The sequence below is a fragment of the Staurois parvus genome, unplaced genomic scaffold, assembly GCF_062004578.1.
Source record: "Staurois parvus isolate SC_StPar_1 unplaced genomic scaffold, SC_StPar_1.0 ptg000090l, whole genome shotgun sequence".
NCBI lineage: Eukaryota > Metazoa > Chordata > Amphibia > Anura > Ranidae > Staurois > Staurois parvus.
In genome coordinates this window covers 8,167,783-8,182,426 of record NW_028317886.1, presented here as the reverse complement: position 1 = coordinate 8,182,426, position 14,644 = coordinate 8,167,783, and the positions used below count along the sequence as shown (strand labels likewise).

The window sequence follows — 14,644 nt, the reverse complement described above, 5'->3', positions numbered from 1 at the left end:
TACCTATAAATGTTGGTATCCAGTTATATTCTGTGCATCTAGGAAAGAATCCAGGCCTTTTGTAAAGCAATCTACTGAGTTGGCCAGAACCAACTCTTGAGGGAGTCTATTCCACATTTTCACAGCGATACAGGAGAGGATTTTGCTCGCTTTAGAAACTGCAGCTTGGTATTGCATGCCATTATTAAGCTTGCGATGTACCAGAACTCCCAGATCCTTCTCCACCATTGATTCCCCCAGTTGTTCCCCCCCCCCCCCCCCCAGTATTTATGATGCATGCATATTCTTAACCCCCAAGTGCATAACCTTACATTTATCAGCATTAAACATCATTTACCACATAAACAGTGCATTACGTTGGAGACATCCTGTAAGGACGTTATTCCACTGCACAGCTTGGTGTCATCTACAAAGACTGAAATGGTATTTTTAATCCCAGACCCTATATCATTTATAAATTTATTAAAATGTAAGGGTCCCAACACTGAACCTTGGGGTACACCACTGACAACTCTAGACCGTTCAGAGTATGAATCATTAACCACTACTCTCTGAATACGATCTTTTAGCCAGTTTTCTATCCATTTGCATACTGATTTTTCCAAGCCTGTAGACTTTACCTTACACATTAGCCATGTGTAGGGAACTGTGTAAAACGCTTTTGCAAAATCCAAGTATAGCACGTCCACCGCCACCCCTCTGTCCAAGGTTTTGCTCACCTCCTCATAAAAAGGAATCAGATTTGTTTGACAACTTCTGTCTTTCATGAATCCATGCTGTCTGTTGCTTAAAATATTTTTTTCCAGCAAGAACTCATCTATGTGGTCTTTTATCGCACTCTCCAATATATTCCCAATTATAGATGTAAAACTAACGGGTCTATAATTACTTGGTAAAGATTTTGATCCCTTTTTAAATATTGGCACCACATTGGCCTTACGCTATCCAGTGGTACAAAACCAGTCATTAACGAGTGCCTAAAAATGAGAAACAATGGCTTTGAAATGACAGAGCTCAATTCTCTAATGGCCCATGGGTGTATGCCATCCAGTCCAGGTGCTTTATTTACTTTTATTCTGTCTAAATATTTCTGAATCATATCAATTGTGAGCCCATGTGGATCATCAGAGGCTGTGTCAAGACCATGCCCATTATGGACAAGCGCTTCCCATGCTCCTTTGTATACACAGAGCTGAAGAAGGTATTTAATAAATTTGCCTTCTCTTTGTCCCCAGTTACCCACTCTAGATTATTTTGTAAAGGGCCTACATGCTCGGACCGGACCTTTTTAATATTAATATATTTGAAGAATTTTTTGGGTTTTGTCCTGCTATCTTTTGCAATTTGTCATTCATTTTCAATTTTTGCAGCCTTTATTTCCTTTTTACATATTCTGTTATATTCTAATGTTTCAATGATTTGTATATCTTACAAAAGCTCTTTTCTTATTATTTATAGCTTTTTTAACTTTGGCTGTAAGCCACATAGGATTTATTTTTAGAATTTTAAACTTATTGCCCATAGGAATATATTTTGCAGTGTGTTCACATACAGTCTTTTTGAAGAACTCCCATCTCTGTGTTGTGTTCATCAATGCCAATATTCCCTCCCAGTCTAAGTCTTGCAGAACAGCTCTCAACCTTGCAAAATTAGCTCTCTTAATGTTGAGTGTTTTTATTTTTCCCGTATGTGCTTGTTGTTTACAGCTAACAATAAATTAAATCATGTTATGGTCAGTGCTACCCAGATGTTCTGTTATATGGACATTAGTAATAAGCTCTGCATGGTTTGAGATTACCAGGTCCAGCAGAGCATAATTCCTAGTTGGGGCCTCTATGAACTGTACCATAAAATTGTTGACAGGGATTAAGAACTGAGGGCATTTCTGACAAATCTACAGATGTTTTCCTCCACTTGCAAGGTATCTAAAGGGATGAAACACTGGAAAAACTGCAGAATACTGCATGTTTTTTTTTCCCCTTGATAAACGTTCATAGTTGATTCACACATGTGCGGTGCGGATTGAAGATCAGGTTTCACAGCTAATTGAAACATTATTTGTTCAGTGGTTCAGGTCAGATTTGCATCAGGTTCAGGACAGGATTTTATCCTGTTCACAACTGATGCCATGTGTGGTTTAGAAACTGTTCCCCTGGAAGTCAGTAGTCTGTAATCTGCACCTGAACCAGACTGCACTGCTCAGAAGTTGTACATGATTTTTTTCAGTATGCACTGAATCCTCACTGCCAGTGCACTGGACATTTGTGAACAGGCACCTTAGGAAGCAATGTTATTTCACATCTCATGCTGATTGGATGTGGTTCAAACTGCAGCCAATCCATATATATGTGAACCAGCACTTAAGGAATAGGATCATTTAGTTAACCCAATAAAGTCCTGGTAATTGCTGTTTCCAACCTGTGGTTACTGGTTGCAGTGTAGCCCAAGGATATGTATCGGGAACAGATCAGTAACAAGCACAGTAATGATTTATAACTTTTTAATGCAGGGAAGCTAATATGTGCATTTTTTCATATATTAACATTTGTTAACGGCAGTCATGATTTTGTTTGATTCCAGTGGCCTAAATTTGGCTCCAGTATCTAGACTAAGAACAACATGGGAAAAGCTGCCTAGCAAGTATGAAAAACTTTTTCAAGATCTTCAAGACCTTTTTGACCCGTCAAGGAATATGGCAAAATATCGTAATGTGCTGAACAGCCAGAATCTACAGCCACCTATCATCCCATTGTTTCCTGTTATTAAGAAAGACCTAACCTTTCTACATGAAGGTACTCACATTGCTGTTTAATTCTTCTTCTTTTTTTTTTTTTTATATATATATTTCAGCAGTGTGCATGCTATTGAATTCAGTACTCTACATTAAGGCTACACCCACGGTGGGTGTTCAGCCCCTGTGCATCAAATCCTCACATCTTCGTGTGAATGGGAGGCACAGGTGCAGCTTCCAGCCCCACTGCCTGCAGGCTGTCAAATTCTATGACAGGCTAAAAATTGCCACTGACTTGACTTGAATGCATCTCTAAAGTAAGTTGACTCGAATTTCCTACCATACATTCTACTGCCCCTATAGAGCATTATTTTTTTTTTGCTCTATCTTGTTTAGACACTGCCTTTCTTATTCACTGTGATATCACCAGGCTTGTAAAATTCTTGCTGAGGGGCAGCTGTGCGGGAGAGCTACAACTCCCAATGTGTCGGAAGGTTCTTGAAAATCAAGGGAGCAGCATTGTTTTTCTAGGAAAAATCATTGTATGCATGTGTAAAGAGAGAGAAAGAGGTAGGGGATAGGCAGTGCTGCAAACGCTGGTTTGGATTTCACTTCAGCTAAGGCAGCATTGTCAGCTTAAGGGAGTTAACCCAGCCATACATGTATCGAAATTCGTCCACTCCCTGCTGAACTGGCCGAGTTTCGATCCATGTAGAGGCAGGCTGGCTGTACAGAAGTTGATCTACCAATCGACTTCTGTACAACCAGCCTGTCGGGTTTTCCCAAACGATCAGTGCTGCCGGCTATAGCTGGCAACACTGATTCATGTATTCTGAAGTCTCCCCATTTTCAGAACAAGATAGTTAACAAGAGTGATTCCTCCTTCCACATTGGATGAACAAAAAAAAAAAGATTAATGTACGGCCAGGCTGATTCTCTATCAGAATAAATAGGGATTTTTCTGTGTTTGCAGTGTTTTTAAAGGAATAAAACATGGGGAAATGTGCATGCATTCCACAGATGTACTGCATATATTTTGAGTTTTCATTTTGCCAATTTCAACTCTCTGGCATCTACCATGACTGAATTTTCCGTTTCAGGCGGACAGACTTTAAAATTAAATTTAAATTTGACTTTTTGTGTCCCTTTGTTGCTTGTTGCCTAGCTTATCAAATAAGCCTAATTTATATAATATATTTTTTTACCCAACCAGGAAATGACTCCAAAGTGGAGGGGCTTGTGAACTTTGAAAAACTAAGAATGATTGCTAAAGAAATACGGCATGTTGGTAGAATGGCTTCTGTGAACATGGATCCTGCTCTAATGTTCCGAACAAGGTACTATCTCAGGTTTTGTCAGTTACATGTGAATGCATACTTTATTTCCTCCTGAACTGTGATATGTAAGGTCAGGTTACAGAAATTCAGTGAGGGTGATTTTGGTAACGTAATGTAAATTTATGGTCAAAGTATATTTTCCCTACCTTCCCAGGTCAATAACTTGATGTGTCTGTCATTGGGAGTGCCCATCCTCTAGTATATTTATCAAAAATTGTTTTATAATTTTTCTCTCCACCTTGAGCCGAAGTAGGCATTTTTTTTTTTTTAATCCCCATTTTAGGCCCCATTATTATTCAGCTGTATTACTACTAAAAGCATGCTGAGAATTTTAGACTTGTATAATAGATCTTAAAATGACTGTTATTTTTTTTTAAAAATTAAGCTTTACAAATATGTTCTATGCCTACCTGCACTGTACAATGGTTTTGCACAGAGCAGCTCTGAACCTCCTCTTCTCAGGACCCCACAGGAGCTCTCTGCTGCTCCTCTTCTTGGTGGGGCTCCATTGGACGCCTGTTCCAATAAGGGCCCACCTGCGGGCTCCGTATGGCACAGACTGAGTGTCTCAGCCCTGCCCTTCTGCTTGCTGCTCTCAGAATTCGATTGACAGCAGCAGGAGCCAATGGCTCCGGCTGCTGCCTCTATGAGAGAGCGCGACACAGCTACAGTGCTGGATCGATAGTGGACTCTGGTAAGTATACAGGGGGAGAGAGGGCAAAACAGATACAGGGACATTTTTTACCTTAATGCAGGGAATGCATTTAGGATCAAAGTGGTTGTAAAAGCTGGGAATTTTTTCACCTAGAGCCTGTTCTTTCAGATTTCCCTGCTGCAATTAAGGGTAAGTTCACCTATTACAAAACATAATAAATGCACATATTTTTGCTGGTAAAAAATATGTGCATTTATAAGCCAGTGGATTGTGGGTACAATGTCAGACTACTGCAAATGCTTGCTACATATTTCTGCCTGTACCTCTGTATGCGCTTTCTGTTTGAAAGCTGTAGGAAGTGTTAATGAACTATGAGAGTGCTGACTAGCACCCTCACTGTTCATTGAGAACTACAATCTGCGTGCTATGATGGAAGACAGTACTTGTAGTTCACTCATTTACAAATTCCTGTGAATGAATGATGCAGCTGTGCAGGGCTGACAGCAACTGTGGGGAGAAAATCCCCGGCCCGCTGTCAGGATTGGGAGTGTGGAGGGAGGCTGCTGAATATGTTTAATGTTAAACCCTAATTACGAGTGTAACGTGTTCAGAAAGGTAATCTTATCCTTTACGTCTCTTCTCCTACAATACATGCAGTAGGATCATCGACTTAGATCCACCATATGGTTTGCCTTGCAAATTGCTTTATTCCAAAACTGACCGTTTTCTCTTCAGTTTGTACTCAAATATCAGCTTTGGGAGAAGGCACAAGGGGATGTTTGGCACTACTCATTTTGTAAATGTAAGAGAAATTATTACTGAGGTCACAGGATTGTGGGAAGAAAAGGTAACAGCAGTGGAGAATTAGAAACATGTAGGTTAAATGGCCTTTTTGACAGTTTGTTTTTTTTTTAATGTTTTTTTATTTTTTTTTAACAAAAGCACGTCATATAAAATCCGGTATGCCAAATAGAGCTATGTGGAGAATATGTCTCTTTTAATGGGATCTTCTAGAATAAGTCAATAAGATACCAATACATTTTAGAGATGTCTGTTGGCTTCTAGTGTGTCTTGTCTTGAGGACTGGGCCTTTCTTTCTGAGCTTGTGATCTTTCTCTCTCCCTTTTCTCTCTGTCTTTGTACCTGTGCTTCTTCCTTCATGGCTATCACTTGCAGGAAGAAGAAGTGGAGAAGTTTGGGGTGAGTTTGTTGATGGCCTTCATGCTTACTGCTCATAGTTTCATTCTGTTCATTCGCATTTTCCCCTTTCTTTTGCTTTTTTGCTTTTTGGTACCCTTTAACCCTCTGGCTGGCAGACTGTTGATTACCCAACCCATGCTCTTATATCCCTCCATTTAACAATTTATTACAGCCAGACTAATCTTGTTCAGGGATATATAAAGATGTGCAAGCAGATGATATCACACATTGGACAGTGTCTCAGAGAAGTAATGCATATAGCACAACCGATTATCAGATGGTGATTGCAAATTATTGTATTTGGGTGCCCTTTTCTATCAGGCTTATTTCAGTGTAAAGCAATGGTGTACATGAACCCATGTGAAGCATTCAGAATTCAGCAGTCTGGAAAGTGCAGACTAGTGGAAGCTGAATTTTGACTCATTGCACTCTTTACTGCTAAGTGAGCTCATGTGGGTTTACAGTAACTTTCAGCTACAGTTAAAGTATAACTAAAGGCAAACGTTTTTTTTTTTTAGTTTTGTATAGAGGGGAGATGGATTAGAACACCTTCCAGATTTTATTGCTGTCTGTGTCCCCATTAGGGAGATTCCCCTTCTCTACTTGTCCTGTTTACCATTATCATTGAAAGTGAAAGAAAATCCCAAGTTTTGGGTTGTTCCCACAAAAGTAATAGAGGAGAGATATTCCAGTGAGGACACTAGTTTTGGTGACCTGGGGGCCCCAAGGATTTCCCTTAATTTGCAGGGATTTCTTCTCACCTCCTTTTTGGCTATGGGACAGGAAGTGAAAGTAAATCTCCCCAGTAGGACAAAGATGGCAAAAATAAACCTTACAAGAGTTATGACCCTCCCTTACTCTATCCAAAAGGAAAAAAAGTTTTGCCTGTACTTCTACTTTAACAAAATGTCAATATGAGTAATGAACGTTCAGTTTAATTGGATGTTTAGATGCACAATTGGTTATTTGCTGCTGTCAAAATATTTGTTTTGATAGGAATGGTAAGTGGAAAAATATGAAGTTGGTAACTCACAGTAACAAAAGAGACTGCTTTATTCTGATCTTTAATAACCAGAAAAGGTCCATGATGCATGGTGACCAATCCAGCCATCCTCATATACTAACTGGCTACTTTACTGACCACAGAACATGAGTAGTTAACACAGTAACTGTCATCAAGCCACCCACCAGCCACTTCTCAGATTCCATGACTGCAGTAAAACCATCCTGATTTTTGCAGCATGAGCTTTCCTTATTGACAATTTTATATGTTTATTTGTACTTCTGTAGGGAATGGTGTGTATGGCTTAGTTAGTATTTGTTTTAATAGAAGGGCTACATGAGCGGAGATCAGGGGAGGATTTGCGTTCTAGGACATATAATTTGATATGTATGTACTTTTGTCAGAAATGCATGCATTTAATAGAGATGCAAAGCAATATTAAACCTTTTTTTATTCTTTTTTTTCCGCTCTGTTTTCACCTGCTAATCTGGCCAGTAACACACCTCCTACATTAGAGTGTCCTCACTCTGGATGAAAGAGCACAGGGGCACATTTGGACAGCAGCATTGGCAGTCTGGTGAGGGGGAGAGTAGTGTTAGGTATACTAGCAGATTTAGATACACTAACAAATTGAAGCCAAACTCCAGCTCAGTTTCTTTATCACGTTTACAGCAAACCATTTTTTTTCCTTTTGGGGTAAAGGTTTTACATAAATAAAAGCTGATCATTATAAGCACCCCTGTCAGTGGTAAATGGTTTGTCTCATCCCTCCAACTCCTATATAAGCTAAAGAGCTTGTTCTTTTGAAAACTACAGACTTACTGGCCAGATCACCAGGTGAAGGAATGAAAGCCCTATAAAATACAACTAATACAGCCATCACATCTAAGATTTGGTAAGCAGCAAAATAATAAATGTTTGCTTTTGGGTATAATACCACTATAAGGTAATAAAGTTACTAGCTAGCAACTAGCTTTGTTTTGTTGAGTTAAGGCATGCTTAGAAGATATTCTCAGTGCATCCTTTCATGGGTGCTTTTGTACCAGAACTAGGCTCAGAATTATTTATTTAATTGTTTCCTGTCTCTTTCCGCAGGTCACTTAGTCAAGGGAGCACCAATGCTGCTGTCCTGGATGTGGCACAAACAGGTGGTCACAAAAAACGAGTACGTCGAAGCTCCTTTCTGAATGCCAAGAAACTGTATGAAGATGCACAGATGGCTCGCAAAGTGAAGCAATACCTGTCCGACCTGGATCTTGAAATGGATGAAGAAAATCTTCAGACATTATCTCTCCAATGTGAGCCTTCAACAAATACATGTAAGTAGCATGGTAATATTTAATGCATGGCTTATGACATGAAGAAAGCCTTAACTTCAGGAGACTACAAGAATCTTAAGGACTGCTTTTTACGGAGAAAGGAGTGGTTTACACTAGAACTCAGTAGAAAGGTGTGTTCCGTGCGCATTTTCCAAAGCGCACGCATACATGCTGGCCCGGTTAATTATTACTGGTACCCCAAATGCGGCTTGCAAACGCAATGTGTTTGCAGTCACCTATTGGCATGGTTCTACAGTACCATGCAGTTTGGTGTGGTGCGATTTGCAAAAGTAGCGCCTGCACTACTTTTTGCATGCTCCTGTGCACTTGACAGCCTTTCTAAATTAATGGAATGTGCAAAAATGCGCACACACTAGTGTGAACTGGCCCTAAATGTACATATTTGAAAAATGATACTGTGTTGCAGACATGTATTAAAAAGTTAATAATAGGCCCACTTCATTGGTGGCAAAATAGATATGTATGTTAGCTAGAGTACCACAAACCAAAAATGTTATATAATTCATTTTTAATATTCAAAAGAAAATCATCCATCCATGTCTCCATGCTTTATTTTGCTGATAAATCATTTTGAAAAACACCTCCTGGTATTTCTAGCCGTGGCCATCTTAAATAAGGGCAGATGATTCATGTAGCAGTTACTTCCTGGAATCCATCTGTCCTTAACTCAGGCGTTGGCTGAGCCTGAGAACCCTACTGCCCCTCCTGAAGACTCCTGGGATGTATGGCATAATTTGCCTAGGCATGGTAACCAGGAAGTAAATGAAGGAATGCAAAAAAAAAAAAAAGTTAAAACAAATAAATATAATTTCCTATCTATTTTCTCATGTTAGCACAATAAGGATTAGAATTAGTCCATATTGATTTAGAGAGTTTAAATAATGTCACCTGAGATATACGGGAAGACACTACTAACTGTATCTATTATATTATTATCGTCATCCGTTTCTGTTGGTGCAGTTGTGCAGGATAATTAAATATGACAGTGCAGTTCAAAAGGTACCAGAATAAGACCCACTGCAGTCTGTAATAAACATTCAGTTACAGAATTAGACAGGCCCAATGATCCTTTGCCATACAAGTCTGTGTGAGGAGATTTGACATGAGGTATGTGGCTGTTACTCACCTATGCCTGCATAAAACATTGAAGAGGGAGAACAGGAAGCACAATTTTGTCAGAGAGAGAAATTGTACTACATTTTCACTGAGATATTTTAAGGCATTTCCAAGAAAAAAAATCTGTCAGATATGTGAGACTTCAATTAGGCTTTAAGTTTTCATGTAGATTTATTTATGTACACTTATATTTGTAAGATTGATAAATTACTTGACCCTTTTAAAGAATGGTATTACAAACAATCATAACCAGAGGTCAAATGTTTCTCAGTGCCAAAAACGCCTTGTGACAAGAGATCAGGGAAACCAGACACATCACCAGTAGCACCGAGAGCAGCAACTCAGCAGAAACAGCAACAGCCAATAAAGGTGAACCAAGCATTGCAGGTGCCAGCTGTGGCTCTCTATCCTTCCAGAAAGAAGGTGCCAGTCAAGGATCTTCCTCCTTTTGGTAAGTGTTGCTGAGTTTTCTAGAATCCTTTGCATTTAAAATAGCATAAGTATGACAAACAGTTCATCTTTATTGTTGAGTCTAGATAGATCAAATATACCTCTTACGGGTAAATGTAGTCCACTACTTATCTCTCTTGTCTAGCATTGGCTTTCCCCCCACAGACTGTAGGTGTCTCAATCTTCCAAAGATATAAACACTTGGTATGTGAGTTAACCTGTCCACATCTACCCAAAACATTTTCAGACCCTTTAAAAACATTAACATATAGCTAGTTCTGTAATGACATTAGTCTGCTAACTGATTCAGTTCATTATCCACCCCTTGCCCCCGCCAAAAAGAGAGACACTACAGATAGTTTATTTTGATATCTATCTTTTCTGTAAGGCATCAACTCACCACAAGCGTTAAAGAAAATTCTTTCCTTATCAGAAGAAGGAAGTTTGGAACGGCACAAGAAGACAGCAGAGGACACTATATCCAATGCATCGTCACAACTTTCATCTCCTCCCACCTCCCCACAGAGCTCTCCAAGAAAAGGTAAAAAAGCTTTCTTAAAATTAAAGCAGTGTTATGATATTCTGTGAATACATGAAACACAAGGTATAAAATATTGAAACAAGTCGCAGAAAATTAGATTCTGCGTATGCTTTTATGTAACCTAAGAAATTATACTTACCAGGAGCCCACATTATGAGTCTACTTTTTTCATCTGCTGGTTTATATTCACCATTCTGTTTGATCAACCCATATAATTAACTGTGGCATAAATGTACATTGAAAACCTTGTCATTGTGACCTTGGGTTGTAATCTTGTTTTGCTTTTCACTGTTTAATAAAAGAATGTATGTTGTTATAGCTGTTCTTATCTTACAGGATATTCTATGCCAGCAAGCGGCACTGTGGATAATTTCTCTGACTCTGGGCACAGTGAAATCTCTTCTCGTTCAAGTATAGTCAGTAATTCTTCATTTGATGGCATGCACCTCCATGACGATAGGCGGCAGCGACATTCAGTGAGCATTGTGGAGACTAATCTTGGTGTTGGGAGGACAGACAGAAGAACTGTAATAGAAGCTGAACCTTGCTGCATGGGGTAATGTATCTCTTTTCCTTAAACAGGACTTCCCTGTTTGTTCAGTATGTAATAAATACAATAATTTATTAATTATTATAGGGTTTAGGTTCAGGGCTGTGGTCCATTCCAATGGCACCCAGACTCTGAAGGCCCCTTTGGGGGATATGCCCACTGTGACAGGTGAAGTTTGCTTCCTTCTTGAAACCTGCTGCATGGATAAGATAAAACAGGATTTCCCTGTTAGTGATGACCATGTTTTGATTTACATGTGGGCTTTTACTTAGTCTCAACTATTTTGGCAGAAAGTAACATTTACCTTTTTTGGATTTGGCGGGGTTTTTTTTAAATGCAGCATTGCTGCTTGGTGTTGAAGTAGTTTAAGTATCTTCTGGCTGATGCATTTCTGCTTGCCATTTCCTCTGAGAGCATTAGAAGCACATCTGACCCTCTCTACCTGCTTCTCTGGAGACTCAGGACATTTGTCAGCAGCTGGGTTACAATGTCTCCTTTCCCAGAAACCAAAAATACCCTCTGATTGCGCATCCATTTCATGAGTACCCCAAAGTAAAGGGATACCCTCACTTAGCAATGGCAGAGAAAAGGGCAGAGGAGCTGAGAAAAAAGGGCCGAATAGCGCTCTGACTATAGATTGCACCGAGGAAACCCAGAAAAATGCTAAGGGCAACAGCTGTTCCCCTGCACCAGAGCAAGCTTCCATGTTAACAAAACTCTTTTCCTCTAATTCTATCTTCCTCACAGATGTTCAATAAGTGACCGTTCTGACTAAGGCAGATTTTAATGTAGCTATGTTTGATTTCTTTGGAAAGCTCTCTGCCCTTCTGGAGCTTTCTGTTTCCAGGGTCCCAAAGCACTCGTCTGCCTCTCCACCATCTGAATCTATTCAGAAGTATGACCCTGATTCTCCTGGAAAATTCTTGAGCACTGGCATCAGAAAAAAAAAACTATGTATTACCAAGCTTTACTGTTACTGTGGAAGATGTTACTTCCTTTGATGATTTGGTTGACACGCATATTCTGTTGAAGACCTCCTTTGTTCTTCCTGTAACCATCTTAAAACCGGTCATAATGGCTATGTCCATTTGTCACACTGTAGCTAACTAGACAGAACAAATGAACAGAGAGCATAACTTTGTGTTAGAAGTCCCTCTTCTCTTAAAACAGTTGCAGCTCATGTCTTCGGTGGTGCTATTGTTTGTTGGTGTACTGGAAAATGTAATTGCTAGGTCTCTTGGATGACACTTCTCTTTGTTCATGTGTGCATGTGAATTTTGTGGTTAAAGGCTTGGTCTAATGAACCTGCTTGTAAAAGGCATCTTTCATGCATGCCTATGGATGGTGAACACCTGTTTGGTCAGTCCTTTGTTAAACTTATGATAGAAGTTACTTGGGGGTGAGCATTTCTACTCCACAAAAACATCCTAAGCCTACTACTACAACAGGTATTACAACTTCTCACCGAAAGAGGGGGACCTTTCTCTTCCCCCACGTGTCCTCTCCTAAGCTAAAGGCGAATCCAACCTTTTGCCACAAGCCTACCCATGGGCCCCTTTCCCAGTGTAGGGGCATCCTCACTCTCCTGGGTGGGGTAGGAATCTGTTGGTCGTTGCATCTAAATTAGAGACATCCCAGACCTCTGGTCCAATCAGTTGTTTTAGGGGCTAAAAAAAAAAAAAAGTGTGTTTATATTGCCGCCTCCTCGAATTCTGCCAACTTCACCTCAGTCAGGCAAACCTGTGAGTTGCACTGAATTAACTGTAGGCACAAGGAGTGATATTCAAGGTCCTGCATGTCCTCAAACTTTATATGGAGTCTCCAGATCTGTCTTTGCTTCCTTCTGCTAAGATCCCAGGGCATTCATGTTACGGGACACCTATATGACCTGCTGCTGAAAGACTCTTCAGCCACATGCTTTTCTTCCACAATTTATCAGATGATCAAGCTCCTTCATGCTTTTGGGTGGGCAGTCAATTTCTATAAGCTTGCCCTCCTGCATTCCCATTGTCTTAGAGTATATGGGAATATTCTAGACATGGCCCAGGTGAAAAAGTATCCTGCACAGGAAAAGATTGCTTCTCTGAGGTCCAACTATTGGACCCTCAGGTAAACCAGCCACCCCTCGACTCAGATCTGCATGAAAATTCTGGGGCCTCACGGTGGTCTCCTTTTTACGTGATACTTTTCACTTAGTTCCAGACCTTTTAACATTCTCAATATGTGGGACAAGCCGATCCCTTCTCTGGATCGCCTACTGCTCCTGTCCAGCTAGGCAAAAATCTCACTAGCATGACGAATTTTCAGCTCGAAACTAGAAAATTGTTCCTCCCCTCTTCCTGGAAGGTGATAACAATGGACCACAGCCTTTCAGACTAGGGCAGGATCTACACTTCCCTGACTGTCCAGGATACCTGGTCACAATAATTAGCTGTCCCCATCAATATTCAGGAACTGAGAGTCACAAGACAGTGACACAGTCACTCAGTAACGGTACAGTCAGACAACACCACAGCTGTGACCTACATAAACCACTATGAGGTAACCAGAAATTGCGCAGCTCTGAAAGAGGCAAACCTGATCCTCTCTTGGGAGGAGAACCAAGCGCCAACATTCTTGGCCACCTGCATACCAAGAGTAGAAAAGTGGCAGGCGGACTTCTTGAGTTGTCAAAGCCTGGACTCAAGGGAGTGGCACCTCCCCCCGAGATCTTCCTGATGCTTTTTCAGAAATGGGGAACTTCAGATGTCGACATAATTTACTCCATGTTCAGCTAGAAACTGGACAGGTTTGTGACCAGATCCAGGGACCCCCTAGTCTTCATGGTGAATGCTATGGTGATTCCTTGAACCCGATCAGACAGTTGTATGTATTTCCTCCAGTGACGCTTCTGCCTTAACTACTCTGCAAGATAGAATGGGAATGGATTCTGATGATCCTTATATCCCCAGGAGAGCTTTGGTACACATACATACTCAGACTCCTGTTGGACAGCCTTGGCCTCTTTAAAATAGGCTAGATCTTCTGTCACAAGGCCCTCTAATTCGTCCCTTCTTTTCAGTCACTGGCTTTAACGGCACGGCATAGCTGTAGAAACCCAGGCCCTAAAGGTTAGGGGCATTACTTATTCAGTCATTCCCACATTGAGCAAGAAAATCTACAATGTACTTCTAGCAAGATCTACCATCACATTTGGAAGGCCTATTTTGGATGGCGTGAAAGCAGTCGAATCAACACTCAGGAATATTCTATTCCCCACATTCTGGCTTTCCTCCATCTTGATCGTGACATGCATCTGGCTCTTAGTGCCCTAAAGGAACAGGTTTCTGCTCTGTCCTTTCTGTTCCAAGACCTGTCTTCACACTCTATTGTAAAGACCTTTTATACAGTGTTCATTTATTCCCCACTTCGACCTCCTGTGTCTCCCTGGAATCAGAATCTGGTACTTTAGGTTCTTCAAAGTCCTCCCTTTAAACAGATTTAGGATATCCAGTTGAAGTATCTTACCAGCAAAACTGTCCTTATTTTGGTGGTCAATACCTCCACATGATGTGCCTCCAAGTTAGCTGCTCTTTTTTTGTAAAGGACCTCTTCTTATCCCAAATAGAGATGGTCCTGAGATCCAGACCTGTCTTCCTTCCCAAGGTATTTTCTTCCTTTCACCTCAATGAGAATATTGTCTTACCTTTCCTCAACCCAGTCCAAAGCACACCAAGGAGAT

General features: G+C 40.5%; 1 protein-coding gene across 12 annotated transcripts in view; it reads left to right on the top strand.

Moving 5' to 3' along the window:
- Positions 1–14,644, top strand: part of RAPGEF2 (Rap guanine nucleotide exchange factor 2) — a 391,597-nt gene that overhangs the window by 364,115 nt on the left and 12,838 nt on the right. For 10 of the 12 annotated variants that reach the window (XM_089670389.1, XM_089670388.1, XM_089670384.1 and 7 more), the window contains 7 exons: positions 2,581–2,792; positions 3,945–4,068; positions 5,900–5,923; positions 8,022–8,245; positions 9,654–9,833; positions 10,221–10,373; positions 10,710–10,929. In XM_089670389.1, the coding sequence (XP_089526515.1) occupies positions 2,581–2,792; positions 3,945–4,068; positions 5,900–5,923; positions 8,022–8,245; positions 9,654–9,833; positions 10,221–10,373; positions 10,710–10,929 (1,137 nt within the window). The remainder of the gene's footprint in view (positions 1–2,580; positions 2,793–3,944; positions 4,069–5,899; positions 5,924–8,021; positions 8,246–9,653; positions 9,834–10,220; positions 10,374–10,709; positions 10,930–14,644) is intronic. The other 2 variants (XM_089670385.1, XM_089670383.1) reach the window with 2 other exon arrangements.